The sequence below is a fragment of the Rhinatrema bivittatum genome, chromosome 4, assembly GCF_901001135.1.
Source record: "Rhinatrema bivittatum chromosome 4, aRhiBiv1.1, whole genome shotgun sequence".
Lineage (NCBI taxonomy): Eukaryota > Metazoa > Chordata > Amphibia > Gymnophiona > Rhinatrematidae > Rhinatrema > Rhinatrema bivittatum.
This window is the reverse complement of record NC_042618.1, coordinates 395,079,013-395,106,097: the sequence shown is the minus strand read 5'-3', so window position 1 is coordinate 395,106,097 and position 27,085 is coordinate 395,079,013. Positions and strand designations below refer to the sequence as shown.

General features: G+C 42.7%; 1 protein-coding gene across 1 annotated transcript in view; it reads left to right on the top strand.

Annotated features, from left to right (window-relative positions):
- The window catches only part of ADAMTS9 (ADAM metallopeptidase with thrombospondin type 1 motif 9), a 366,656-nt gene that overhangs the window by 108,527 nt on the left and 231,044 nt on the right, over nt 1–27,085 (top strand). The window contains 3 exon segments of the mRNA XM_029601029.1: nt 9,089–9,234; nt 17,061–17,242; nt 17,328–17,464. Of these exon segments, the coding sequence (XP_029456889.1) occupies nt 9,089–9,234; nt 17,061–17,242; nt 17,328–17,464 (465 nt within the window).

The following is a 27,085-nucleotide window of genomic DNA, read 5'->3' as shown; positions in this document are numbered from 1 at the left end:
AAGAGCTCTCTGGTGCTGTGGGAGGTCATTGATACACAGTAGATGTTGAAGAGGGTGGGACCCGGGACCCAAGTTCCAGCCCTGTCTCACTCCTTGCTGTGGTCTGAAGTTGTCTGTCTGCATGTTTATTTAATCTCATAGCTGATGGATGAATACATGGATTTAATTATATCATAGGTTTTTCCCCCTCCGTTCCAGTTTGTAGTAGTTTAAAGTTGAGGCCAGGATACCAGATAAGAGACAAATGCTTTGTAAGTCAATAATGCATGCAAATATTCTCCCTGAGGAGGTGTTCTGTACATGTTTGTTGATCAGTGTTTGTGAGATAAAGAGGTGGTCATTGGTTCTGTGTTTTGGAAGGCACCCAATCTGACTTCTTTGTAGACTTTGGCTGTTATGAATTTTAGTCTTCATTTGTTGAGGACTTACAGAACAGTTTGCTAATATTACTATTAACACAGATCCCTTTGTATTTATTTGGTTTATTGGCATAACAATCTCAGATCTCTTTTGTTACCAATTGCAACAATCTGAATTTGGGTAGATTCCAAATGAACTAGGAGAGAGACTACAGGGCTAAAAAAAAAAAAAAAGAAATGATAAATCAACCATAATGTGTTACAGAAAAGCCTCTTTTCCCTCCAGTGAGTTTGAAATTCATTCTTTTTTTTGTAAGCACATTTGACTGAATGGGTCTGAAACACAAACGAAAGCACTTGAAACTCATCAGAGGAAAAGGTAAGAACTATATTCTGTGCCTGTAGCTGCATCAAATCTGACAGCAGACGTGTTCCTGGAAAGGGATTGAATATTAGGGGCATTGCAAAGCTTTCGCATAGCAGTTTACTTTTAGAGAGCACAGCTGCATACAGCTGCTCTCTGTAGAAGCAGCACAGAGCTTCATCAGCCCTTCATTAAGCCAGCTGGACTCCCTGCCAGTCAGGCTGTCTAAACACACTTGTGTTATTTTACACAGAGATGTTAGTGTCTGTGAAGTAAGGTCAGGAGGATGAATTCTTCTTTCTTGTAATTGACCATATATCTAAAGCACGGTAGGAAGTAGGAAGCAGACATTTAACTTCCTTATAGTAAGTGTTCTGTCCAACACATTTGATTTAACCATTCTCGCTGTGCAAGAGTATGAAAAATGGATTTTGCCTTGGAAAAGTCATCACAAGTTTTGAAAAATGTACAGGGATCTGAAATGAAAAAAACAAATAGCTTGCCAAAGCTCCAACTCAATTTCCTGGATGTGCTCAGAAGTGTATGCCTTTGTGCTTTGTTTTATTTATCTTCTGGATTGGTAGAACTGAAGAGAGAGTTGTTGTTAGAAAATATGTAGAAAGGTAGTATTATTGCTCTCTGTAATCACCTGTTAAGAAAGAAAAGTCAGGGAAAGCTTACACTGGAAAGGATCACGCAAAGAAAAGAAATTCACAGTAAGGACCAATCCTATTTTGTGACCTTACGAGAAACATCAACTTGTAGCCCCTTTCTAGTCATTCAGTACTTCCAGTGTATTAGAATTTCTTTATCTAATCAGAGTTTCCTTGCATATTGCTCTCTAGGCAAGTTACAGATTTAGATAAACCATTGCAAATGCATTCATTAATCATAAAACTTTACAAATACTATATTCAATAATCATGAACATGACACACTTCAACAGTAAACAAAAAAACAACACAAAATGCACAACTAAACACAAACAAAACATCTAGATAACTGTTAAAACCCACAATGACACCTCCCATTTATGGAATTAGGGTTCTCTTATTTCCACTTGTGGGCACACAATGAGGATAACTTTCAGACAACTCATGCAGCTGCATATACACTTGTATATGGCTACAGGGAGATCTAAGATAATATTTTATATTTTGTGCACAAAAACAAAGTAGGACTTGCTTGCATAAAATCTGATTTGCAAACTTAAGTCGGTATATTTTAAAACATGTACATAAGTGAAATTACCTGTTTTCCAATTCCTCCACCAGTTCACCCAGTCCTTCTTCAGGTCATTGAGACCTCCTAGTTCTTTAATGTGGGTGTGTGGACCCTTGGCCCGAGATGCGAGTTGTTGCTACCTGTGCGGAGTTGTGATGCGGAGCCACACAGGTCCGCACCATCGGGAGGCGAGGTATAGGCACAGGAGGAAGCTCTGGGCACAGTGATGGAGAGGTCCCCAGGGATCAGGAGGTTACCCCAGTAGGATGGCAGGCTGGGGCAGTACCTGGGCTGAGACCCTGAAGGGAGGAGGCGCCAGGTAGACCACTGAGCGGAAGGCGCAAGACTAATCGTGCAGGAAGTTCCCCGGGAAGGCAGCCCTGAAGAGAGGAGCTTGTGCAGCATAGAGCACTTTGATGCAAACACGCAGGCCAACCCACGGGACAGGAGAGCCCGAGCCAGATTTCTGCTGCAAATGTAGACAGTGTCCCGGAGAGCGGGAAATGCCGGCAGTCTAGAGTAGAAGCAACCCCGAAAAGCGGGGGGGATGACAGACACAGGGATATCTGAAAGCACAACCCCGAGGAGCGGGGGGAAGCTCTGAGAGTCTCTTGATACTTGTAGGCACAGCCCCGAGGAGCGGGGTGGCGCAGTCAGTCTTATGTAGAATACAAGCACAACCCCAAGGAATGGGGAAGCCCTGTCGTGGAACTCACAGGTTGCCATGGTGTTCCAGGGCGAATTCCAAGAAGTAGCAGCCTTGCAAGATGGAAGCCAAGAGGCGCAGAGCCAGCCCGAGGAGCGGGGCAGGCCAGGGGAGCAAGTCCCCGTATGAGCGCACACTGACCCCCGAGGAGTGGGTGTCAGACAGGGTCCAGGAGCAAAGGCTAAGCAGCGTAGTCTCAGGAACACGAAGGCAGGAGTTGTAGACACGAACGGAACTTGTTGCCAAGTCAGCTAGCTGGGGGCGAAGGTGGAACTTAAATACAGCAGTCCCATGACGTCATCAAACAGGGACGCCCCCGAGGTTCCCGCCGAAGAGGCTTCAAAGGCGCACGTGCCTAGGAAGGCCCGAAGTCGTGGAGGGTGGTAACGGCGTCCATGCTGCCATGAGGAGTCTCGGGGAATGCGGCGGTGTAGACCGGCCCGCGCTGCGAGCAGACCCGAGGAGGGCAGGAGAGTGGTGCAAGAAGTAAGTACACGCAGTCGCAGCCGTCTGCGACCGACAGGCATAACACCCAGTTTACCCAGACCTCCCATCCAGCCAGTACTACACAATAAACAAGTCTGATATGAATTACATAAGATAATTAGCAGGTGTACAGTTATGCAAGTAAATTGCCAAATTTATTCAAGTGAATCTCTTATAAAATAGCAACTTTTTTATGCCCTGGAATGCTCTTCGACCGCTCCTTTTGCCGCATTTATATGTGCGCACGAAACCTAACGTGTGCATACTTTCAATGTTTTTAAAATACCAACTACGCAAGTACAGGATACTTACCTGGGGATATGCTAATTTTTGCTCATATAAGTCTTTGAAAATTCACCCCAATATGCATATGATACTATCTGTGAAGATGTGGTCATTCTCTCAGTGTTACTTTTTACTTTTCATGAAATTTATTTTCTGAATTCCAAGGGCCTTAGTGCTCTTGCACTCAAAACTGTCACGTTTCCCGTTTTCTGAAAATGTGATTTAAAGAGATATTTTTACACCTAAGTGTAACTGGTATGCAAGAAGTCTGCCCTATATGGTGTAGAGGGCCACTCCCGCGATAATGCCATAACGCATGCAATAAATATTGCATTGAAAAATGTGTATGCAAATTTGAAACATTTATTCAAGTGGGTTTGGGCGGAGTTAATGGAAATGAGGGCTGTTTAACATTGCGTGCGATAACATAATGCACACTATCGCAGGAATGCTGGAAATAACTTCTCCAACGTTATGCCTGTGGTAGCTGTGCGTTTCAGCCAAAACAATATTTGCGATAAAATATCACAAATCCCGTTCCGGGAGAGGGAGGGAGGGAGAGAGAGAACCAGCCTTTGTGGAGGTCTACTGATTTATGAACTTTATATACCACTGTAAGAGGGGGCATTATGAACTCAGGGTGAGGTTTATGGGGGTGGGGTGGGTTCTGGGGGGGCTATTTTACATGCACGGTCATATGAATGAACAGCACAGTTACCATCAGTGAAGACTGAATGTGATTTGGAGTGATGAAAGGTGAAGAAGATTAGATTTGTACCATGTTCTCTCAACCTAACGATTGCTCAGTCTCTCTCTTCTCTCTCCAGCAGCCGCCACTGAAAATACAATAAAAGCCTGACCAGGCACTTCTACCCTAACCATACCCTTTTTTTTTTTTATTATGGGTGCTATTCTCATGAAATTTATAGCAAAATGATGAATGTAGGCCTATATTTCAAAACCTAGAGCCCGATATTCAGAACATGCTGTGTGCCTGATTTTAGATATCTTAATTGGGAGCCTATTTTTAGCTAGATTTAGGAGCCTACATTTTGACTGAAAATAGGCACCTAAATTTTTTAAGCATCTAAAACTGAAGCACCTAAAATCTGGCCACTAGCCATTTGCTGAATAGAGTCACCTAATCTCCGGGCTCGCACCCATCCCTGCCATGTAAAAAGAAGAAAAATCAGTGTCGAGATGGGGGAAGGGGGGCTCCGCCAGCATCCCCGTATCCCCACTCTGCCAATCCCTCCTCTCATTCCTAGTGAATGTTCAAAGTCCCAAAGTCAGGAACCTAAACTGATGTCACCATGTTTATTTGGGGCCGAGATGTAAATAAATACACTTCTACTTTTGAGCAAAGTATCAAAATGTGGGTTGTTTTTTTTTTTTTTTTCAGATTAGCAGAGAAATTGACTTAACAGGAGAGGAATACAGACTGGCAACCTAGCAGAACAGCAGTTGTCCTCAGAGAATGAACTGGTTGTCATGGAAACCAGTTCCTGTTCTGTTAAGGTCATCTGATGCCTTGCAAACCCCTTGATTTTTAATTTTTTTAATCAAAAGTGTGCATCAAACCAACAAGCAATAGACTTTATGTTCCTGCTGTCATGGAAACCAAGTCCTCTTTAACTCTCCTTGTCACCCTCCCTTTTCATTAATGGTATATTTATAATATGAAATAGATTCATTTTTCTCGTATCATTTTCTTCCTCCCACACATCAACCCCTGGTTTCCATTTGCTTAAACCAGCCCTGTAGTTCTGTGCACTACTTTGCTTCCTTATTCTTTTTGCCTACCAGGGGTATGCAGGGAAAATGTTTTTATTTTGTTTAGATTTTTTTTCATATCTGGGGTGAGGGAGTTATACATTTTTCAGTTTGTTTAATGTTTATTTCATTTTATTTTGTTCACTGAATCAAAATAAACATTTACATTTTAAAGAAAGGCAGAAAAAAACCAAAACCAATGCTCCCATCCCTAGTTCAAAAACAGAAAAATTACCCCCCACTTCAGACCTTCCCCATAAGCCCCTTACTCCACCTCAGAGGTTTTTTTTAACCTCTTCCTGGGGTCTGCAAAATAGAAAAGGGAGAGGAGTAATCCCCAGCCACTCCTGCCCTGCCTGGTCCCAGTGTGAAAATGGTACCGGCCAACCATGAGTCCAATGCCATTTTGTTGTATGAGCACCAGCCTCAGGACTAGCCGGCACCATCTTCGAACTGTGACCCAATGGGGCAGGAGTGACTGGGGATCACTCCTGCCATTTTTTTTTTTTACTTTGTAGAGCCCAGGAAGGGGTCTGAGAGAAGTGAGGGTTTTATGGGGAAGACCTAGGGGGAAGGGGTTATTTTTGTTGTTGGCTTTGCAAATTAAATATCTACAAATATAACCCCTGAATTCTGGAGTGTTTTAATTTCTTCATTTTAAAATCAAAAGAAATGCATTCCCCCCCCAGTTTCCCCAGACCCCTCAAACTTCTCACAAATGTCTGTCTGTTTTTTTTAACATACACCTCCTCCATAGCAGAAGTCAACTTACGTGGCAGGGAACCTGGGTGCGCACTCAGGCGCGTAGGTTCTTGCATGCACATCTCTTGGATCCGCTCCAGAATGGCCACACCTCGCACATACCACCCTTCTTTTTCGTTCGAAGTGAGAGATTCGCGTATCGGAAAATGTGCACACTTGTTAGGCGGCTTTTAAAATCGGGTAGACACACGCATGTCCTACATGTGTGCCTATCTCCCGATTTTGGCACACACCCGGCTTTTAAAATTCACCTCTTACAGCGGAACTATTGCAAAGAAGAACTGTTGATTTATAGAGTGCCACAGAAAAAATAAGTTGCCAGGAAGGTTGCTGGTGATGGGAATTCCAAATCAAATACATGGTTACATTAGGGCCAGTTTTAAAAGGGTTTATTTCTATTTTTTGGAATTAGGCTCCTAAATTGGCCCTTTGGAAAATGTATTCGGGCTGAGTCCCTAAATTTAGGTGCATAGTTTCACTACATTCCTAAGTTTAGGGGCATATAAAGTGGGTGGCTATGGGGGTGGAGTTAGGGTTGGGAGTCAAAATTAGTTTAGCACTGATTTTCAGAACTAGGCACCTAAATTAGGAGCATAAATCTAGGCAAATGAATAGCAGTCCTAAATTGAGGAGACTAAGGGGCCAATTTCCAAAGAGTTATGGTGCCTAAATTGGCCCTTTTGAAAATTTACTAGGACTGAGTCCCTAATTTTAGGATCCTCGTTTCATTAGGATCCTAAAATAAGGGTGGCTACAGGGGACGAGTTAGAGCAGGGGAAAAAAGTTAAAAGCTGAGCACAGCTTTTCAGAACTAGGCACTAAGGGTAGATTTTAAAAGGTGTGCGCACACGTCCATGTGCGCGCAGTACCCAGCGCGCGCACATGGACGTGCCAATTTTATAACATGTGCACTCCCCCCAATTTTATAACTGGCGCTCCCCCAGTTCCTTCCTAGTTCGCTACAATTTAGGAGCAGACTGAGAGGGAGCTTTCCTACCCCGTACCCTAACCTCCCTTCCCATTCCCCCCTCCTCCCCAACCTCTAATTCCCCCTTTCTTTTTTACCTTTTTTTCTTGCATGCGCCGGCAGCTGGCCAGCAAGCAAGGCTCTGGCACAGCGAGGAATGGCACTGGCCCGCCCCACTCTGCCCCCCTGGACCGCCCATCCTCGCCCCCGGCCTGCCCATTTGTCAGGGCCCGGCACTTATGTGCTGCAAACATGCGTGGCCGGGCCCTTTTTAAAATGAACGCAGCGTGCACAGGGCCCAGCCACACACATAAGTGGCAACTTCTACGCGAGTGGCAGATTTAATTTAGGAACATAAATCTAAGAAAATGAATAGCAACACTACATTAGGGAGCTTAACGTTTAGGCCCCTAAACATCTAGTTGAATATACTTGCTTAAAGTTATCCAGCTACATGTAGGCGGATAACTTTAAAACCTAACCAGCTATGTTTGAATATAGCTGGTTAGGCTTTTACGTTATCTGACCTTTTGTGGCTGGGTACCTTGCTACTTACCCAGATATCTTTGTCAAAGTACAAAATAAAAATAAATAAAGGGGCCTGGGGCCCCTTTCTCATCCTCTCCTCTTCCAAATTTAATATCAAATCCTATCGAGCCTTCCAACCCCTTCCCTCGAAGCTCCCCAAAGTAATGTACATGTGCGACTGCTAGATCCTTCCACTTCTTCCTGGTTTCTTTATATATTTAATTGGCCTGCCCTGCAACTCTCCCACCCACTCATCTGTTGTTGATATATATATATATTGTCAGACCAGACCTACCAGCAGACTTCCCTCCTGACCCTGGCATCCACTTTCCTCCCAATACCATAAATAAGACCCTGCATCTAGCAGGATTAGCACTGGAAGCGGAAACTACTCATTGTTTTGTGTTGCGTAAGGTTTAGTTATGTTTTACTGCTTATGTTGACCGTAATCTGCTGAGACTGGTGGATCCGTGAAATAGAAAGTGTGGAAATAAATAAATAAAATAAACCCCTTTACCTGTCCCTTTCTCACCACCCTGATTCAGTACTGAATGAACTCCCTGATCTTTCGCTAAAATAAATTCCCACATCTGATCCCTTCCCTTTTTTGTTAGTCCTGGTGGATAGGAGGGGGATTGGGGGGTGAAGAGTTTCTTTATTTCTACGTCAGGGATGTAGGAGACATTTTCTGCTACATTGGGGGTGAGAGGCTTCAATTTATTTTAGATTAGAAGGGTGAAAGGCAGATGGGAGGAGGTATTATATTCTAGAGATGTGCATTGTTTAGTTCTTTCGATTTGGGCTTCGTTTTCGGGCCCGCACGGGTTCGTTTTTTTCTTTTCATGGGTCCCAATTTTCATGTTAGCACACACTAGCACGAACTACAACTTTTTCTGAAATTTCGGAAAAATTCTATTTGTTTTTACCATGACGAATTAGACAATTTTGTTGAAATTGTCTAATTCGTGAAAAACGAATGCCCTTCTCTATTATATTCTATATATGTACTTGGGGAATGAGCTGAGGATTTGGTCTTTCACATCCCTCCCCCAACCAGCTAGTCCAGGGGGCTAGCAATTTACTAGTAGCCCTTGACAAAGAGTTTTAAATTGAGCTTTTGCTCTAGGACTGGTTGTACTTAGCATGCTAATTATTAATTAGGTCATTCGCTTGTTATATATCTGTTCATCATATGCTGGCACAGTTAACATTTAATCCAATAGCAAATTAGCAAATCGGTACCTTTTTTTTCCAGATTGTTGCCTTTGTAACTAGTGCATTAACCCACATGTTCATAGGGGCTAACAAACAAGTTTATTTTATCTCACCCTTAGTACATTGGTCCAAATTTGTTTATTTTATGAATCCATTTAAAAGGATATGCACTATACTGCTCAAAAGGTTTAAGATTGTGGCCAGGATGATCAATCTCTTATTGGAATCATCCAATTAAATTATGCATAACGTAAATGCCAAGCCTATTTCTTTCTTATAAGTTTTTATTAAAAAAAAAAAAAAAGAAAGAAAGCTTGAACGGATATAGCAGTACTTGAAAGATAATTGTTCTTTTTTTCCTAAACAGCTGCTTTTCTCTAGTGGAACTTACAAGATTTCATTTCCTTTGTTAAATACAGCACTGCAGATATGGAGTTTGTGTTCCCAAGGAACAAGAGACACCAATAACAGATGGAGCATGGGGAACATGGAGTCCCTTTGGAGCCTGTTCAAGATCCTGCGGTGGTGGCATAAAGACAGCAGTCCGAGAATGCAACAGACCTGAGTAAATAGAACTGCTATTAATTAATTATTTCAAAGAAAATTGGTAATAATAATCATTCATTATGTATATAAACACTGTTGATGCCCCCTCCTGTGTAGAAAATAAATCATATGATTACAAGATCATTTAAAGCAGGTACAGTTCCTGGGTTGCAATCTAAACGCTATTTATTAATTAAGGAGGTCATTAATCAAAAATGCGTTAGGGCTTAATCGCGGGAGTTAGGATTCTACCGCCTGCGATAACTCCATAATGCATGCGATAAACACCGCATCGCAAAATGCGAATGCAAATTTGAAAATTTTATTCAAGTGGGAAGAGTAAATGGAAATGAGGGCTGGTTAATGTTGCATGCAATAACGTAACATATGCTATTGTGGGATTTAATGCTGGAAATAACTACAACTTCTTTCTTGGCGTTATGCCTGCGATAGCTGTGTTATGGCCAAAATAGCATTTATCGCAAATCCCGTTGAGAGAGAGAGAGAGCCTCTGTTGAGGCCCACTGATTTTTAAACTCTTTTTACCAGCGATTCTCAACCAGTGTGACACACTGGTGTGTCGCCAAGCACCAGCAGGTGTGTCGCAGCGCCCAGTGTCCCCTTGCCCCAGTTGTGCTTCCCTGCTTCTCAGGGGCGGACTGGCCTATCAGGGGATCAATCATCTCCCGTGAGCTGATGCAGTTAATAGCTAAGTAATGCTGCCTGCCGCCGGCGGAGACCAGGCCGCGAGAGCTGAAGAGCAGAGAGATGCTGTGCGCCGCTGCCGGAAGCCAGGCCAGCGGGGCCTGAAAAGCGGAGTGATGCTGCACGCCGCTGGGTGTCTGAAGAGCGGAGAAACCCTGCATGCCGCTGCCAGAGGCCAGGATGGTGGGGCCTGAAAAGCGGAGTGACATTGCATGCCGCCGCCAGAGGCCAGGCCAGCAGCGGCTGAAGAGTGGAAAGACCCTGTGAGGCCTGAAGAGTGGATAAATGCTGCATGCCGCCACCAGAGGCCAGGCCAACAGCGGCTGAAGAGCAGAGAGAGACTGCGCGTCGCTGCCGAAGGCCAGGCTTATTGGGCCAAACAATGAGAAGATGCTCCATGTGAGAGAGGAAACTTGCTTGTATGTGAGTGGTAGAATGGGTGCAAGAGTGAGAGCTTTTGTGTGGGGTAGAATAGGTGCCTGGGTGTGTGAATAGCAGCTTTGTGTGTGTGTGTGGTAGAATGGGAGCAAGAGCATTTGTGTGTGATTGAGAGCTTGTATGTAAGTGAGAGAGCATGTGTATGATTGAGAGAGACTGGTCAGAGGTCATGTGTTTTTGTGAGAGAGACTGCTCAGAGAAGTGATGTATTTCTGTGTGAGAGACAGAGACTGGTCAGGGAGGTGACTGGTGTGTGTGTGAGAGACAGAGACTGTCAGGGAGGTGACTGTCGTGTGTGTGAGAGAGACAAGAGACTGGTTAGGGAGGTGACTGGTGTGTGTGAGAGACAGAAAGATTGGTCAGGGAGGTGACTGATGTATGCTGTGTGTGTGTGAGAGACACAGAAACTGGTCAGGGAGGTGACTGGTGTGTGTGTGTGTGTGTGTGTGTGAGAGAGAGAGAGACAGACTGGTCAGGGAGGTGACTGGTGTGTGTGTGAGACACAGACTGGTCAGGGAGGTGACTGGTGTGTGTGTAAGGAAGAAAGACTGGTTAGGGAGGTTACTGGTGTGTGTGAGACAGATTGTGTGTGAGTGACTGGTTGTGGGCCCTAAGGAAGAGGACTGTCAGGACAGAGCTTCAGCAGCCACTGCTGCTTCTGATGTGTGCTATTGGCCTGCAAGGGAAAGGAGTCAGAGAGTTGCTAGAGAGGGTAAGTAAAGGTGGCTTTTTAAGTTTATTTTTTCTTGATTGACTGCCATTTTAATTATTGGGTATTATGTGATGTATCTGCTGTTTTGAAATAGTTTATTGATATTTGGATAATTTTGAATAATTTTTATGAATTTTTAATTGTTGGATGTTATTCTGTTAATCAGCTGTTTTGTAACAGTATAGTTTTACAATTATTTCTATGTGGGGATCTAGAGCAGCTTGGCTTGTTCTGTTTTCCTAATAGGAGGTGTATTAGTGTTTAGGGCCTGGTTTAATATTTGTATTGTTGCCTTTTCAAAGATAGGGTTGTTACTGTTTGAGTGTGTTCCATAGTCCAGGTGTAATTTTGTGTGGATTAGTATGTGTGCATTATTGCAGACCCTGGGACTATGGCCTGGATTTATCAAAATGCACTAAATGTCACATGTGATAGAAAAAGGGGTGTGTTTTATGGTAATAGGCAGTTTATGCTAATACCTATGTTACTGCAAATTGCGATAACTTTTTTGCACTTTGACAAAAGTGCCAGAATTGTGGTATTTCCTACATACAACCACTGGGGTACCATGTTTACTATCAGGGCCACTGGTGAGGGGGGGGGGGGGGGGGAGAGAGAGACAGAGAGACAGAGACAGAGCAGACTAGCCATAATGCCCTCACACTAGATAGCTATTTATATCTCTATGGGAGGCCCACCTAGTAACTTGAGGTGAGGTTTAGGTAGTAGTGTAGGGGGTTGGGGTCACTTTGACATTCAAAGTGAGACATACGAATAGAACAGTGCTCTCTTGTGAAGATTTGATGACCTTCAGAGTGAGGAAACTCACTCAAAGATGAGATTTGTGCAATGTTCTCTCAAGAGAGTCCATCAAACTAGGTTGAGAGAACATTGCCCAAATCTCATCTTTGGGTGAGTTTCCTCACTCCGAAGGTCATCAAATCTTCACAAGAGAACACTGTTCTGTTCATACGTCTCACTTTGAAACCCATGTGGGCCAATGTGGATATGGTTGTCTCCTCCTTGTTGTCCACATGAGCTGATGTGATGAACGATCACTTTGGAATTGGCAGAATATAAAAGTGTATAAAATAAATAAAATGTGCCAAATTTTGCACAGATTTTTTAAAAATCTACAGGCGAGAGGAATTCTGCTCCATTTCTGCATTGCATAGTGGAGTAAGAGAGAAGGACTGTCACTGCAATGGAAAGAGAAGGAGGCGAGGGAGGGAGGATTAAAATTGTATGTGTGGGGGAGGGGGGAAAAGGGGAACCTGTATAGCTGAGAATGAAGGCTTACGGTGCTTCCTAGAGGCTGCTTTCAATTAAGTTGAAATTGCTGTGCAGAAAAAAAAGGAAGAAAGAGAAATATTGAAAATTGTGGCTTAAAGCAAAAAGTAAACTGAGAGTTGTCATCAAGTCTGAACGTACACAATAGCAGGGAGATCATAAACAATTTGAATGCACACAGGAAAGAAGTATGATGATAATCATACCTTGAGGACACTGCATAAAACACAGTATGGCAAGTGACACAAGAAGCAAAGTCTTTATGAGAAAAACTTCCCCCAGCACACATGCACGCTTCCACAGTGCTTTGGGAGCTTCCCTCACTTTCCCGTAAAATACCACATAGGTAAATAGCTCGTTAGGTTGAACAGAAGGACAGATGTCTGTCCAGTACAACCATTGTCCTCGAGCGAAATCTGTGGTGATTTAGAGAGGGTGGAGAGAATACTTTCAACAATCAATTGAGATGTCTAATGAAAGACAAAATTGCTTCCCAAACTCATCTGTGACTCCCTGGATGAGAAACTTTCCTTTATGTTTCTTTACCTTCTCCTGTCTATTGGTCCCCTTTCTCCCTTGAAAATTTGGCCCTATGGCACATGCCTTTGAATATCGTTTTTCATCCATCGATGCTAACTTTATAACTTTAATGACATGATTAGGCAGCTGAGCATGCATGTAATGCCATTAAAGAAATCCATTTTGCTGCAGTTCGACATCCATCCGTATTAACACTCATGGCAGAATTTCTAAATGAACAAATGCATTAGCATAATAATATAATATAATGTAATAATAATACTTTTTTAATTTATTTTTTTTATAAATAAAATAAAATTGCATTAACATTACCTCTTAAACACACTAATTAAAAATTCCAATTAAAATAATTAACCAAGCTAGAGATACTGAGAGATTTAAAGGTGAATTTTTAAAATGTTACACATGTAAAGGTTAGCATATACACACTTAAGTAGCCTCTAATTGCATATTCGGTATTTTAAAAAAATGGAAAATATGTGCATATGTTCATAAGAACATAAGAAGTTGCCATAAGGGTCAGACCAAGGTCCAACAAGCTCAGCATCCTGTTTCCAACAGTGGCATTTCCAGGCTACAAGTATCTGGCAAGTACCAAAACACTATGTAGATCCCATGCTACTGATGCCAGTAATAGCAGAGGCTATTCCCTAAGTCAACTTGATTAATAGCAGTTAATGGACTTCTCCAAGAACGAATCCAAACCTTTTTAAAATCCATCTACACTAACTGCCCTAACCACATGCTTTGGCAACAAATTCCAGAGTTTAATTGTGCATTGAGTGAAAAAGAATTTTCTCCGATTAGTTTTAAATGTGCTACTTGCTAACTTCATGGAGTGCCCCCTAGTCCTTCTTTTATCTGAAAGAGTAAATAACCAATTCATATTTACCCGTTCTAGACCTCTCATGATTTTAAATACCTCTATCATATCGTCCCTCAGTCATCTCTTCTCCAAGATGAAAAGTCCTAACCTCTTTAGCCTTTCCTTATAGGGGAGTTGTACTACTCTGAATAATTGTTTATCATCTGCAAATTTGATTACCTCACTCATCGTATTCCTTTCCAGATCATTTATAAATATATTGAAAAGCACTGGTCTAAGTACAGATCCCTGAAGCACTCTAGTGTTTACCCTTTTCCACTGAGAAAATTGGCCATTTAATCTTACTCTCTGTTTCAATCTAAATCTCAGGGAGGATTAGGGGTTCCGAAATTGACTTTTTATTTCGCTGCCTCACAACTCCATATGGTCTTGGAGTGGCATAATCAGACCAAATGGAAAATCTGGATAGATCTAGAACATAATATTGTAGGATCGCCACCCATAGAAACTTTAATGTGGAATGCAGGCAGGCCTGAAGGTCCTTTGAAGGAGCTCTCCTTTTATATATCATACTTTAACAGTCTGGCGCCAATACAGGAAGAGATTAGTAGGTGACAAACAGTTTTGGCATTGATTCTCCTTTCTGTTTCATAAGAGGTTTCCCCCCCAGGATGTCAGCGAGGGCAGTTGCTTACTCGAAGGGCATAGGTATTGAAAGATTGTTTCAGGTGTGGGACGGTAGGGCTATATTACCCCTTTGAGGCAATTCAACAGATATAATTTGGAAGAGAAGGATAGATTTTATTTGCAATTAACATCTTTTGTTAGGTTCAAGGGAGTAGTAGAAGACATGAAAAAGGAGATCAATGTTTGAGGAATATTGCTCAAGAGCTGATGATGTGGACAAAATGATATCTAAAATATAAGAGCTCTTAATTGGAATATTGGATCAATAAACTGAACCATATTATCACTTGGGAGAAGGATCTCTCTAGTTTAATCGAAGAAACCGAGTGGGATTTATCTTATCAGTTCACTGGGAAAAGCTCGGTGTCTACTTTGATACAGGAAAATGGGTATATCATACAGGTGGTATCTTACTCCAGCTCATCTAGCCAAGATGTTCCTTTGTATATCAGATCGTTGTTGGCGTAATTGTGGGGGAAGGAGTAGTTTTAATCTTATCTGGTGGACCTGTAAAAAAGTACAAACAAATTGGGATATGGTTTCCACCTTAACTGAGGAGATCACTGGTAGTCGGCTCCTGAAGAATCCTAAATTATTTTTTATTACTATTGGAGTTGATACACTAGAGGAATGGCACAGATGTCTGATTCTTCACATTCTGGTGAGAGCATGCTGTCAACTCGCAGCCTAGCAGCTTAAAGTAGATGTTCCCCAGAAAATAAATCTACAAGAGAGGATTGCACATCTATTTAATAGGTATCAACTTACAGCATGTTTGCATGATTGTAGGCCAAGACTTGAAAAATACATGGGGGTCCCTATATTGCTTGGAAGAAAGCTCAAGATATTGATACAGATGTACATAGCACTTGATGCAACGGAACTTGATGGACATCCTAATTGCGATTAATAGGTGGGGAGGAGGTTGGTTTTGGGATCAGGGCATGAGAATGGGAGGAGAGGGGAGGGAGTAAAGGAAGGAATTAAATAACTGTTTATGTAGCCAGTGTTTTCAGTACATCACATTGGGGATTTATGTGCACAGTAATCTATTTTTTCTTGTTTTGTCATTGATGTTCTAGCTGATAACCAAATGTTGTATTCCGTGACGATGTTTTGTACAGGAAAAGACTTTCTTTGTATCTGTGTAAGTGTACTGCAATTCAGTTCATGCTAATAAAAGTAAATTGGGGGGAAAAAAAGTGCCAGGCCAGTCCTGGGTCCTATTCAAGCCAGCACAATCTGGTCCAGCCCTGCTCCTGCTTCAGGGGTTATAACCATGGACGTATGCGGCTTGATACATTGGGGATTTTGGGGGGTTATTTACCAGGTAATTTAGCAAATGAATAAATATAGCTGTGCCCTTACAAGGTAATTTTCAAAGGAAAATGTAAACATAACATACTATTGTAGCAATTTTCAAAAGCAGGTAAATGAGCTTTTAAAAATTGCTATGATAGTATGTTAAATTTACATTTTTCTTTGAAAATTGCCCTGATAGTACTCAAACTGTTCCATCACTTCAATTTTCATCTGGATTGAATAGCACATAAATAAAATACTCTGAGGGTGAGCTGAAATAAAGGATTTTTTAAATTTTGTCCATGGGAGAAATTCTTAGTGCATCTGTGCCTCAATGTTACATTATCTGAAAACAAATAGATGCTGAGTTCAACGATATGGATGGATTAATGAAGCATAGATTAATTGCATCTGGTTATGTCCACTTGTTGCTTTGTACAAATCAGTTTCAAGTGCTAGAGAGCAATTTTTTAAAAAAAATGTAATTACAGTTCTTATCTAAGTGTACTCTCTGTAGAAAAGGGGGAAATATGAAAGTAACATTAGTATACTTGCAGGCTTCAATAAAATATAGGAAAATAAAATTTTCCATAGAAAAAGACCTGTAAGGACAAAGGTTCATCATATGAAGTTTGGAGACTCAGAGGAAATATTACTGTCAGGATAGTGGCTGCTTAGAATAATCTACTAAGAGATATGGTGGAGCCAATATTGTAATAGAATTTAAAGGATCGGTGTGGAGGGGGGGAGGAACTGAGTGTGGGATTAATATGGGAATTTGTATGATTGTTTACGCAAAATGAATCAAAGAGGAAGACGACAAACCTAACTGACCTGAAGAGGGTGTGATATCACATAGATGGTCGTTTGTAGGGATGACAAACTGGGTGGGCCAAATAGTCCTTTATCTGCCATCATCTACTACTTTACTGTATTACTGTATTACTCTGTTGTGAAGGAATTTTGCTTATTCTGGTGTCTTTTTTTTCCCTGAATAATTTCATCTAGTTAGTTGATATTTTAAAATATGAATTCACTATAGCAATGAGCTGTTAAATGAACCCAGTAGGGGCTAAGGTAACATTTGTTCATTTACACTTTGTAGACAAAGAATTCCAGGTATCCCATTCTGGAAGTACCCTTACATTTTTGATAATTAAAATAGTAACAGGACTCCAGCTATAAACAAAAGGACAACCGTTGCCAGAACTGAATTATTCCTGCTAGTCACATTTTTTTTGAAGGTTTCTGCACGATGTTTGAGGAAATTTAAATCCTCTAAATTGAGGTTTATTGAAGTTCTTTCTGTGGTTTTGTAACTCTGCCCGACATGTCATTGGCACAGGCCTAGAAACGGTGGCAAATACTGCGTGGGCCGAAGAATGAAATTTAAATCCTGCAACCCAGAGCCATGCTCTAAACAAAAGAAGGACTTTCGAGAGGAGCAATGTGCACACTTCGATGGGAAGCATTTCAACATCAATGGTCTACCTCCTACTGTCCGTTGGGTACCTAAATACAGTGGAAGTGAGTGTCTTAGAGAGGTCTGTTACTGGAGCCCGTGAGTGATGGAATGAAGTCACTGATGCCAACCTCTCTCTTTGCTTTCCAGTTTTAATGAAGGATCGTTGTAAGTTGTTTTGTAGAGTAGCAGGAAGCACGGCATACTACCAGCTCAGGGACAGAGTTGTTGACGGCACTGTATGCGGTCCAGATACAAATGATATCTGTGTCCAAGGACTATGTCGAGTAAGTATAGTAATTGGTTAGTTATTTTATTGGGGGTGGGGGGGGGGGCCTTACTGTTGTACATTTTGTGTCTACATTCTGGGAGGCAGATGTCCTTAGGTGCAGGAAAATATACTAAGGTTTATAAATGGATGCAAAATTGGCAAACATCACATGCTCTTCTGTTTGCAGACTTTTGTGTTCATTATCTTCTGTTTTATCACACCTTGTTTAGCTAGTGCCAACATCATTGTGAAATCTAAGCTAAAATGGTTAATGATTTACATAATTATGTAAATCAGCACACTACCTATGTTCATATACTGTAGCTAATTAACATAATCATGTTAATGATCATGCATTAAAAATGCATGATCATTAACATGTAGCCATTATTGGAAGAAACTTACACTATATCTGAGATAGTGTACTTAAGATTTTCTACAGTAATGGTCATGTCATCACAAAATATATAGTGAGCGCATGAGATTCATACAGGCCATTATTGCACGTTAATTAACACAAGAAAATAGCTCATTTTTTACACCATAGTACACTGGCCTCAATCTCCTCGGTACAAAGAGGTTCCTATTCAGAAGGCTGATGAGTGTGAGAGTTAGCCAGATAACTTTAGCTGAATATTTTCAATGCTGCATACTCAGGTAAAGTTATTCTGGATAACTTTAAATCTAACTGGCTATATTCTGAATATAACCAGTAAGGTTTAAAGTTACCTGCATAAATGTAATCATGTTCAGTTATATTCAGAATATAGCTGGGTTCCTTTAAAGAACAGAAATCCTTCTGGCCCAGCAGGCCAGAAGCCCACCTTCTACCCTGCAAACTAAATACAAATTATATCAGGGCAGCAATCTCCTCGGTACAAAGAGGTTTCTATTCAGAAGGCTGATGAGTGTGAGAGTTAGCCAGATAACTTTAGCTGAATATTTTCAATGCTGCATACTCAGGTAAAGTTATTCTGGATAACTTTAAATCTAACTGGCTATATTCTGAATATAACCAGTAAGGTTTAAAGTTACCTGCATAAATGTAATCATGTTAAGTTATATTCAGAATATAGCTGGGTTCCTTTAAAGAACAGAAATCCTTCTGGCCCAGCGGGCCAGAAGCCCACCTTCTACCCTGCAAACTAAATACAAATTATATCAGGGCAGCATGTCCTATTTTCCCTCCCCCCCCCACAATCCTCCAAAACAATTATAAGATTTTGCAGGCCATAGGAGCCAAGGAGCTTTCCCTTACCGTAATACGAAAAATCCTATGTGAGATCTGTGCCCTCTACAAACCCAACTCTTCCACTCCATGTGGAAACCCCCAAGGCCACTGGGAGTGTGGTACATTCCTCCTGCTGTCAGAACAACACTGGACCACGCCAACAGCATGCATCTGTACTGCTCCCAGCAGTATCCTCCATTGTTCTAACAGTAGTGTGAATGTACTGCACTTCCAGTGACCTTGGGGGTTGTGGGGGATTCCAGGTGGGTGTAGGAGGGTGGGGGTAGGATAGAGAGGGTGGATTGGAGTGGAGGATAGGAAGGGGCCTGGAGCTCATATTGGAGGTGGATAGAGAGCCTCTTCGGGCTGCTAGTCTATAACTTCTTTGAATTTGTTGCAGAGGGAATCGGGAACTATCTCGATATGATATTTATTTATTGTGGGGAGTAAGGGATTGAGCCTGCTGGCTTGGATTTTTTTCTTACTTAATTGGTTATATTCTAAATATAGCTTGTAAGACTCAAGTTATCCAGGGACACATATCTAGATAACTTTAGAACTGCTCTGAGGCAGTCAGTCCTAAACTTATCTGGATAAATTAGCCATTTAATGCTAAATGTTAGTGTTATCTAGGTAACTTATTTGCCTGCCCTGGAATGCAGCTATTTGGATATATTTTATCCAGCACTCAGACTAACAGAAAATGTATATCCCCAGGGTTCATCCAGCTAAGTCCCAGCTTAGTAGGACAAATCCTTTTGAATATGGATCTCACAGTTTTGCCAAAACATTTCCAAAGCAGGGCCTTTGCTCTGTGCTTGCATTCCTTTCATATAGGTTGTTAAATATAATTATTTCTATCGTGTTATACTTTTTATATAGTACAGTACTGGCATTGGTAGGTAAGTCTGCACAGGCTTACAATAAATATTAACATGGTATTTCCTAGCATGTATGCAGATGGACTCAGGAACAGTGAGTTGTGCTCCCCTGCCAGCAGATGGAGACGGAGCAAGCTGACGTCACAGTATATATACTCCTGCAGTGACACCAGCCTGCCAGTATTCTCCATCTCCAGCAGATGGTGGACGTGCATCTCCCTATGGGGATTGCTTCAGATTTTGGAAGGAGAATTTAAAATAGAAAAAGAAAAGCCCTGCTCTCCTGTGGTAATACCAGATGGTCCCTCCCCCAGTTGAGAATTCCCGAGCTGATTTCCATGGTCCCTCAAATGTATGCCTTGGTCCGGTAGCTGGGTTTCCCGGTGTGGACTTAGCTGATTGTACAGCTTAAAGGCAGCAGGTGCAGGAGGCCGAGCGCAGCGGTGACGGACCATACCCTCTCCCCCCGCAGCCGGAGACCTTTGTACTCAGCCGGTAAGGCTGAGACAGTATAGAGGGGTTTTTCAGGATTTCCTCCGGTCTCTGTGCTCGGTGTGCCGTTCCGACGTTTGTTCCCGCTCCCGTGGAGGTTAGGGGAAATAGGCAGCCTGGTGGGTTGAGCCGCCCTGGTGGACTAGGCCCCGCAGTTAATGTTTTTGCCTGCGCACTGCGTGGAAGGCCACAGCGACGCTTTTGCGCACTTCTATGCGTGCTTTACTGCCCTCTACAGGACATTGGTGTGTGCAGTGCATCAGCACTGGCTCAGTTTTAGGAATGCCTTTTGCGCGCACAAATTTCTAAGCGTTGGTAGGCGCCCAGGCCTTGATGCACAGTTTGTGCGTGTGGGGTTTCTTTATGGTGCTTACTTTTGGGGTGCCTAATTTTTGTGCGCGCTTGAAATTTTTTCAGCTCGAGTCATCTGAATGCACATTCTCCGTCGCTTGTGCACTGATAGCGCCAGTGAGCAAGAAATCTAAGTGCCTTTCTCTCTATGTTGCCTATCATATTCAGGCATCTCAGCCTGACATGCCCTCTAACCTGTGTCAGCGCTGTTTAGAGGCTCAGGGAGAGTTGTCTTCCTCTGATTTTGCTAAACCTGGATCCTCCCAACACATATTAGACCATGCTGTGGGTTTTTCATAGAGATGAACTGCCGGCCCTGGTTTCCCAGAGCTTGAAGATGCTGGGTGTTCCTGGTGCAGATTCCATGTCTGAACCGAAGAATACCATTTTGGTTTCCTTGTGTAAAACCTCTTGGGTTTTTTCCCTGCTATGAACACTATTCAGGAATTTATTGATCGTGAATGGGGTACCCCAGAGGCAAATTTCAAAGGGGGTCGGATATTGGAAGGCCTGTACCCCCTGGATCCAGCGGTGAGAGAGCATTTACGTTTTCCCAAAGTGGATGCACTGGTCTATGCTGTCTTTAAGCAGATGACTATCCCTATGGAGGGAGGAGTGGCCCTGAAGGATGTACCTGATAGAAGGATTGAGGCTATCCTTAAGCAGGACTTTGAAGCAGTGGCAATGACTTTACAGATAGCTTCTTCTTGCGCCCTAGTGGCACAATCTAGTCTACTTCTCTCTCAGGAAGTTGATGATTCTGGAGTGAATTCCAGAGCAGTTATGGAGCCCGCTGCCACCTTTTTAGCGGATGTGAGCTGTGATTTGATCCGTACCTTGGCCAGTAGAGTGGCTTTGGTGGTAGCAGGCAGGCGTCAACTATGGTTGCAGAACTGGTCAGCTGATGCAGCCTCCATAGTTAATTTTACAAAAATGCACTTTAAAGGCTTGCTCTTGTTTGGGAGTGAGTTGGAGAAATTAGCCAATAAGAGAGATGAATCTCCGGTCCCTTGGTTGCTAGAGGATAAAAAGCAGTTGAAGCACCCCTCTGGTATGAGGGGTCGTCTCCGGGGTTTCAAGCATTTTCATCACTACAGAGGGGAAACCTTTCAGAGGACTCGGCCTTTCGGTAGGTCTCAGTACTTTCTTCCCAGACAGCCCAAGAAAGGAGCGGGCTTGGGTGGCAGATCCTCCAGAGCTTCCCAATGAAGGTTTTACGACCCACCTTCAGGAACAAGAGATAGGGGGACAGCTCTTTCTCTTTTACCAGAGGTGGATCAAGATCACTTCGGATCAAAGGGTCCTGGAGGTGATACGAGAAGGGTATGTGCTGGAATTTCACAGTATTCCTCAGGATGCTTGCAGTTCAGCCACAGACTGCAGGGGCAAGCGGTCCAAGTGATGTCAGACAACACGACAACAAAGGCCTATATCAATCAACAGGGAGGAACCAAGAGCCAGCAAGTGTCGCAGGAAATAGACCAACTTATGGAATGTGTGGAAGGACATTTACAGATGCTCTTGGCTTCTCACATTGCAGGAAAAGACAATGTAAGAGCAGACTTTCCCAGCAGGAGGGGCCTGGATCCAGGAGAATGGGTGTTGTCAGATGAGGTGTTTCAGCTGATAGTGGATCACTGGGGCCATCTGTTCTTAGACTTGCTGGTGACTTCTTGCAATGCGAAGGTTCCTTGATTCTTCAGCCATAGGAAAGATACCTGGCCCCTGGTCATACCGTGTTTCTCCAATAATAAGACAGGTCTTATTTTTAATTTTTGCTCCGAAAAACAGGTTAGGGCTTATTTTCGGGGATGTCTTATGTTTTTTTTCCATGATTGGTGAATGAGGACAAGGCTAAGCCCGCCTCCTCTTTCATTCACCAATCAGATTCAATTTTCGGCCGAACCTTTCGGTTCGGTCTTCATTATCAGCCCGCCACGGGAAATCTCATTTTCCCGTGGTTCGGGCCAATTTTATTTTGGCTGCCCCCCCGAAATGATACCCGAAACCCACCCCAACCCTTCCAATTTGATTAATTAAAACTGGGTTTGTACGGTAAAAATAAACCCAAACAAATGTACTTCATTGCAACCCCCTCCGACCCTCCCAAGACTTACCGAAAGTCCCTGGGGGGGCTGAAACCCAGGGGGACAGATGGAGGATTGTAAAACAAGAACAAAAAAACCCAAACCCACCCAACCCTCCAAATGTACTTCATTGCAACCCCACCACCCTCCCCCCAAGACTTGTTGAAATTCCCTGGTGGTCCAGTGGGGGTCCCGGGAGCGATCTCCCGCTCTTGAGCCGTCAGCTGCCAGCAATCAAAATGGTGCCGATGGCCCTTTGCCCTTTCCATGTGACAGGCTATCGGCGCCATGCAAGTTTTGGGGGGGGTCGGGAGGGTGGGGGGGTTGCAATGAAGTACATTTGGAGGGTTGGGGTGGGTTTGGGGGTTTTGTTTGGGTTTTTCTTTTTTTATTACAATCCTCCGTCTGCCCCCCCCCCTGGGTTTCGGCCCCCCCCCCGGGACATTCGGTAAGTCTTGGGGGGGGGGGTCGGGCAAGTCTTGGGGTGGAACCGCTCATCCTCTTAAAAGCTAGGGCTTATTTTTGGAGTAGAGCTTTCTTCTCCAAAAATCCTGAAAATCAAGCTAGGGCTTATTTTCAGGGTAGGGTTTATTATTGGAGAAACACGGTAGATGCTCTCATACAGGTCTGTCTGGAAGACAAACTGCTTTATGCCTTTCCTCCGTGGCCCTTGTTGGGCAGGATAGTTTGCAAGATTGAAGGCCCCAGGGTGCTGGTACTCCTCGTGGCACCGGAGTGGCCCAGGTGACCGTGGTATGCAGATCTGTGAAGACTCCTGCAGAGACCCCCCTTTGTCTTCCGCCGCACAAGGATCTGTTGCAGCAGGGACCAGTTCTTCACAAGGATATTCTTTTGCGGTGATTGCCACCTTGCACCACACTCGAAAGTTCTCCACTTCCTTAGAGAGTGTTTGAGGCCTGGTGTGAGGATTGCGGTGTTCTTCCTCATTCAATTAAGATCCCGCTCATTCTGGAATTTTTGTAGGATGGGTTAAATAAAGGATTGGCCCTTAATTCCTTGAAGGTACAGGTTGCGGCTCTTGCCTGTTTCAGAGACCCAGTGAATGGTGATTACTTATCGCCTCATCCTGATTATGGCCCTTTTTTTGAAGGAAGTGAAGCATCTTTGGCCTCCCTTGAGGTTACCAATTCCATTGTGGAGTCTTAATTTGGTGCTGGATTTGTTGGCGGATCCAATGTTCCGACCATTGGGTAGCCTTTCCTTGCAGTTATTGACCTTGAAAATAGTGTCCCTGGTGGCTATATGTTCTACGCATTGAATTTCCAAGCTACAGGCCTTATCTTGCTGGGAGCCGTTCCTTCAGGTGACTCCAAGGGCATTACAGCTGCTTACTGTTCCATTCTTTTTGCCTAAGGTGATCTCGGAATTTCATTTGAATCAGTCCATTTCTTTGCCTTCCAGGATAAGGTCAAGGACGCGGAGGAGTATTGCCTCCTGCATCCCTTGGATGTCAAGAGACTCGTCGTGCAGTATCTGGAGGTTTCTGAACCTTTCTGAAAGATGAATCACCTGTTTGTCCTTCATGGTGGAAGGAAGCAGGGCAAACCATCTTCGCAGGCTACTCTAGCTTGCTGGATTAAGGAGGTAGTCACAGCCACATATATGGATGCTGCCTACTCAGGTTAAGGCTCATTCCACTGGGGCTCAGGCAGTGTCATGGACAGAGATTAGATTGTTGTCCCCCGTTGACATTTGCTGAACTGCGATGTAGTCCTCCTTAAATAGTTTTTCCAGGTTTTATTGTCTGAATGTGCAGACTCGGGAAGACACAGCCTTTGCACATGCGGTGTTGACTGGACTGCGGGCAGCTTTCTGCCCTACTCGGGAGTAGCTTTAGTACATCCCACTAGTCCTGATTCCATCTGTCTACATGCTAGGAAATGGAGAAATTACTACTTACCTGATAATTTCATTTTCCGTAGTGTAGACAGATGGACTCAGCTTTCCGCTCTCGGCTGCCAAATGATTGTGTCAGTGGTCCTCCGTATGTTCTTATGTTCTTATGTTGGGCGACGTATTCCAGGGGATTACTGGTAAGTATTCATCCAGCCCCTAGATTGGGGTACATAACTTCCTTCTTGAGTTCAGTGTTTCTTGTTTGTTGTGTACAGTAATGAGATACTGTTTTTAATCAAGGTTTTTGCTAGTCTGTCCACAGTTGCTTTTGAAGAGATACTGGCAGGCTGGGTCACTGTAGGAGTATATATACTGTGACATCTGCTTGCTCCATCTCCACCTCCTGGTAGGGGAGCATAATCCATTGGTCCTGAGTCCATCTGTCTACTCTAAGGAAAACAAAATTATCAGGTAAGTAGTAATTCTCCAACATATATCTAAGATTATATAAAGAATCATGGTTCTCAATGCTGGGTTTGCAATTCTTACTTCTCTGTGCCTTGGGAGCTGCTAATATGTTCGACTTGCTCTGCTTTCCTTTGCCTATTGACTGAGACATTACTATGTGTCAGGGAAGACTTGCAAGTGAGTTATGAAATAAAACTCTATGAAGAAATGTCAGCTGGCTGATATTTTATGAACCTCGGCACCTTGTCAGTTCCAGCTGTAGCTTCATCTGAAATAAAGGTGGCGGTTAGTTTTACATTATTCTCCGCAGAAAACTGGTTGCAGCTGGGAGTGAATTGACATCATAGTGAGCTGGAATCATTTCACAACGAAAGCACCGTGCACTCGCTGACAGTGCTGAGGATCCAAAAGCAACTAAATCCCATGCAATCCAGGAAAGCTTCCCCTGAAGATAAGGATTTGTTGAGTATTAGGGACAACAAAAGATGAGGACAACAGTTTTTTAAGGCATTTCTCTGAGGGGAAAATGTCCGAAAATACCCCTAACTCAATCTAGCTAAAAGCACATATGGGGTTCCATGGCACATAACTTTAGTTGGATTGAGGAGAACCATTCCTGGAGATACCTTTTAGGCGGGATTGATCGGAAAATAATGATCGCAGATTTTATTTCTGAATATATGCATTATTTTCTGTAGAAATCTTCCCTGCAGATAAAACAGGTGCAAAAGTCTGCAGGTGCACACCCACAGCAATTTTCAAAAGGAAAGTATGCAAATACTCTTGGACAGTTCAAAAATCATCCCCTTATTTATTTGTAAATCTTTTTTATTTATTTCACATATATTTGTAAAATATTAACTTTATTTTTATATATTCATTTTTATTTATTTCATTACCTTAATTTATATTCTGCCCAATTTCTGGAATGCCTGATCTGGGTGGATTACAAGATAAAACATAAAAATATACAAAGATATTATCATCACATATAACATGGCCAATTCCATAGCTTTATTATTTAGCACTCATTTTCTATTTTAATGTTGTATCTATAATTGTTCATCATTTATCTCAATGGACATATTAAAAAAGTTAGCCAGAGTTATCTGGCTAACTTAGATGAGATATTCTGCAGCAGGGATAAATCACTGCTTAGCCAGCTATGTATTACATAGCTAAGTTTAGACCTTTTATTGAACAGGTCTAACTTAGCCGGATAGCTGGTTAAGGATCAATATTCCTACTTAGCTGGATAAGGTGTCACCCTGTTGCACCCCATTGCCCACCCCAAGTTAGCTGGCTAAGAACTTAGCCGGTTAATAGGGTCATTCATCAAAATGCGTTATGGCGTTAACGCCATAACCATGTGATAATCATGTTACCGCAAATTTTTTGAAGGGGTGGGATTGGGGAGGGGTTTGGGCGGGATTAATTAAAAAGAGGGACAATACTGCACATTTTTAATACCAGAAATAACTACACCTTTTTTCCTGGCATTGCTGTGCAATATGCCCAAAACAGCCATAATACAATTTAGAGAGAGAGAGAAAGAGAACAAGAGAACACACCTCTGGGGAAGTCTTCCCAATATTCAATATTTATATTACTATAGGAGGGCCAGCTAATAGCTCGAGGTGAGGTATTAGTGGCGGTTTAGGGTTTAGGGGCCAGTTTTACATGCAGAGTGAGACATACGAACAGCACAATACACCTCTGTGAAGGTTGTACTTCATTTGGAGTGAGGAAAGTCTCACAAAGTTGAGATTTCTACTATGTTCTCTCGCCCTAGCTTGATAGTATCCTGTTATAGAGTCCATCAAGCTAGGGTGAGAGAAAATTGTAGATATATCATCTTTGTGAGACTTTTCTCCAAATGACGTCAAATCTTCACCAAGGTGTACTGTGCTGTGCGTACGTCTCACTCTGCGTTTAAAACTGGCCCCTAAATCCTAAACCACCACCAGCACCATGTAATCTGCCTAGAACTACTTGACCTGAATAGGTGGAATAGAAAAGCTATATAAATGACAAAAATACATTTTTAAAACCGTTAAAAGTCAAAACTAAAAGATTGGTTGTAAAGCATCAAAAAAATTCCAGCACGTGCTTACAAGATAACAGAGGTATGGAGAATCAGAGGAGACCTTTGTACCACAGGGCCCATGATATCTCTCTACATATTATACAGGAACCTCCGGTATATAAATCATTTAAATAAATAAATATTGCACTCTAGGGAATGTCCTATACAAGTGCAGTCCATTTCG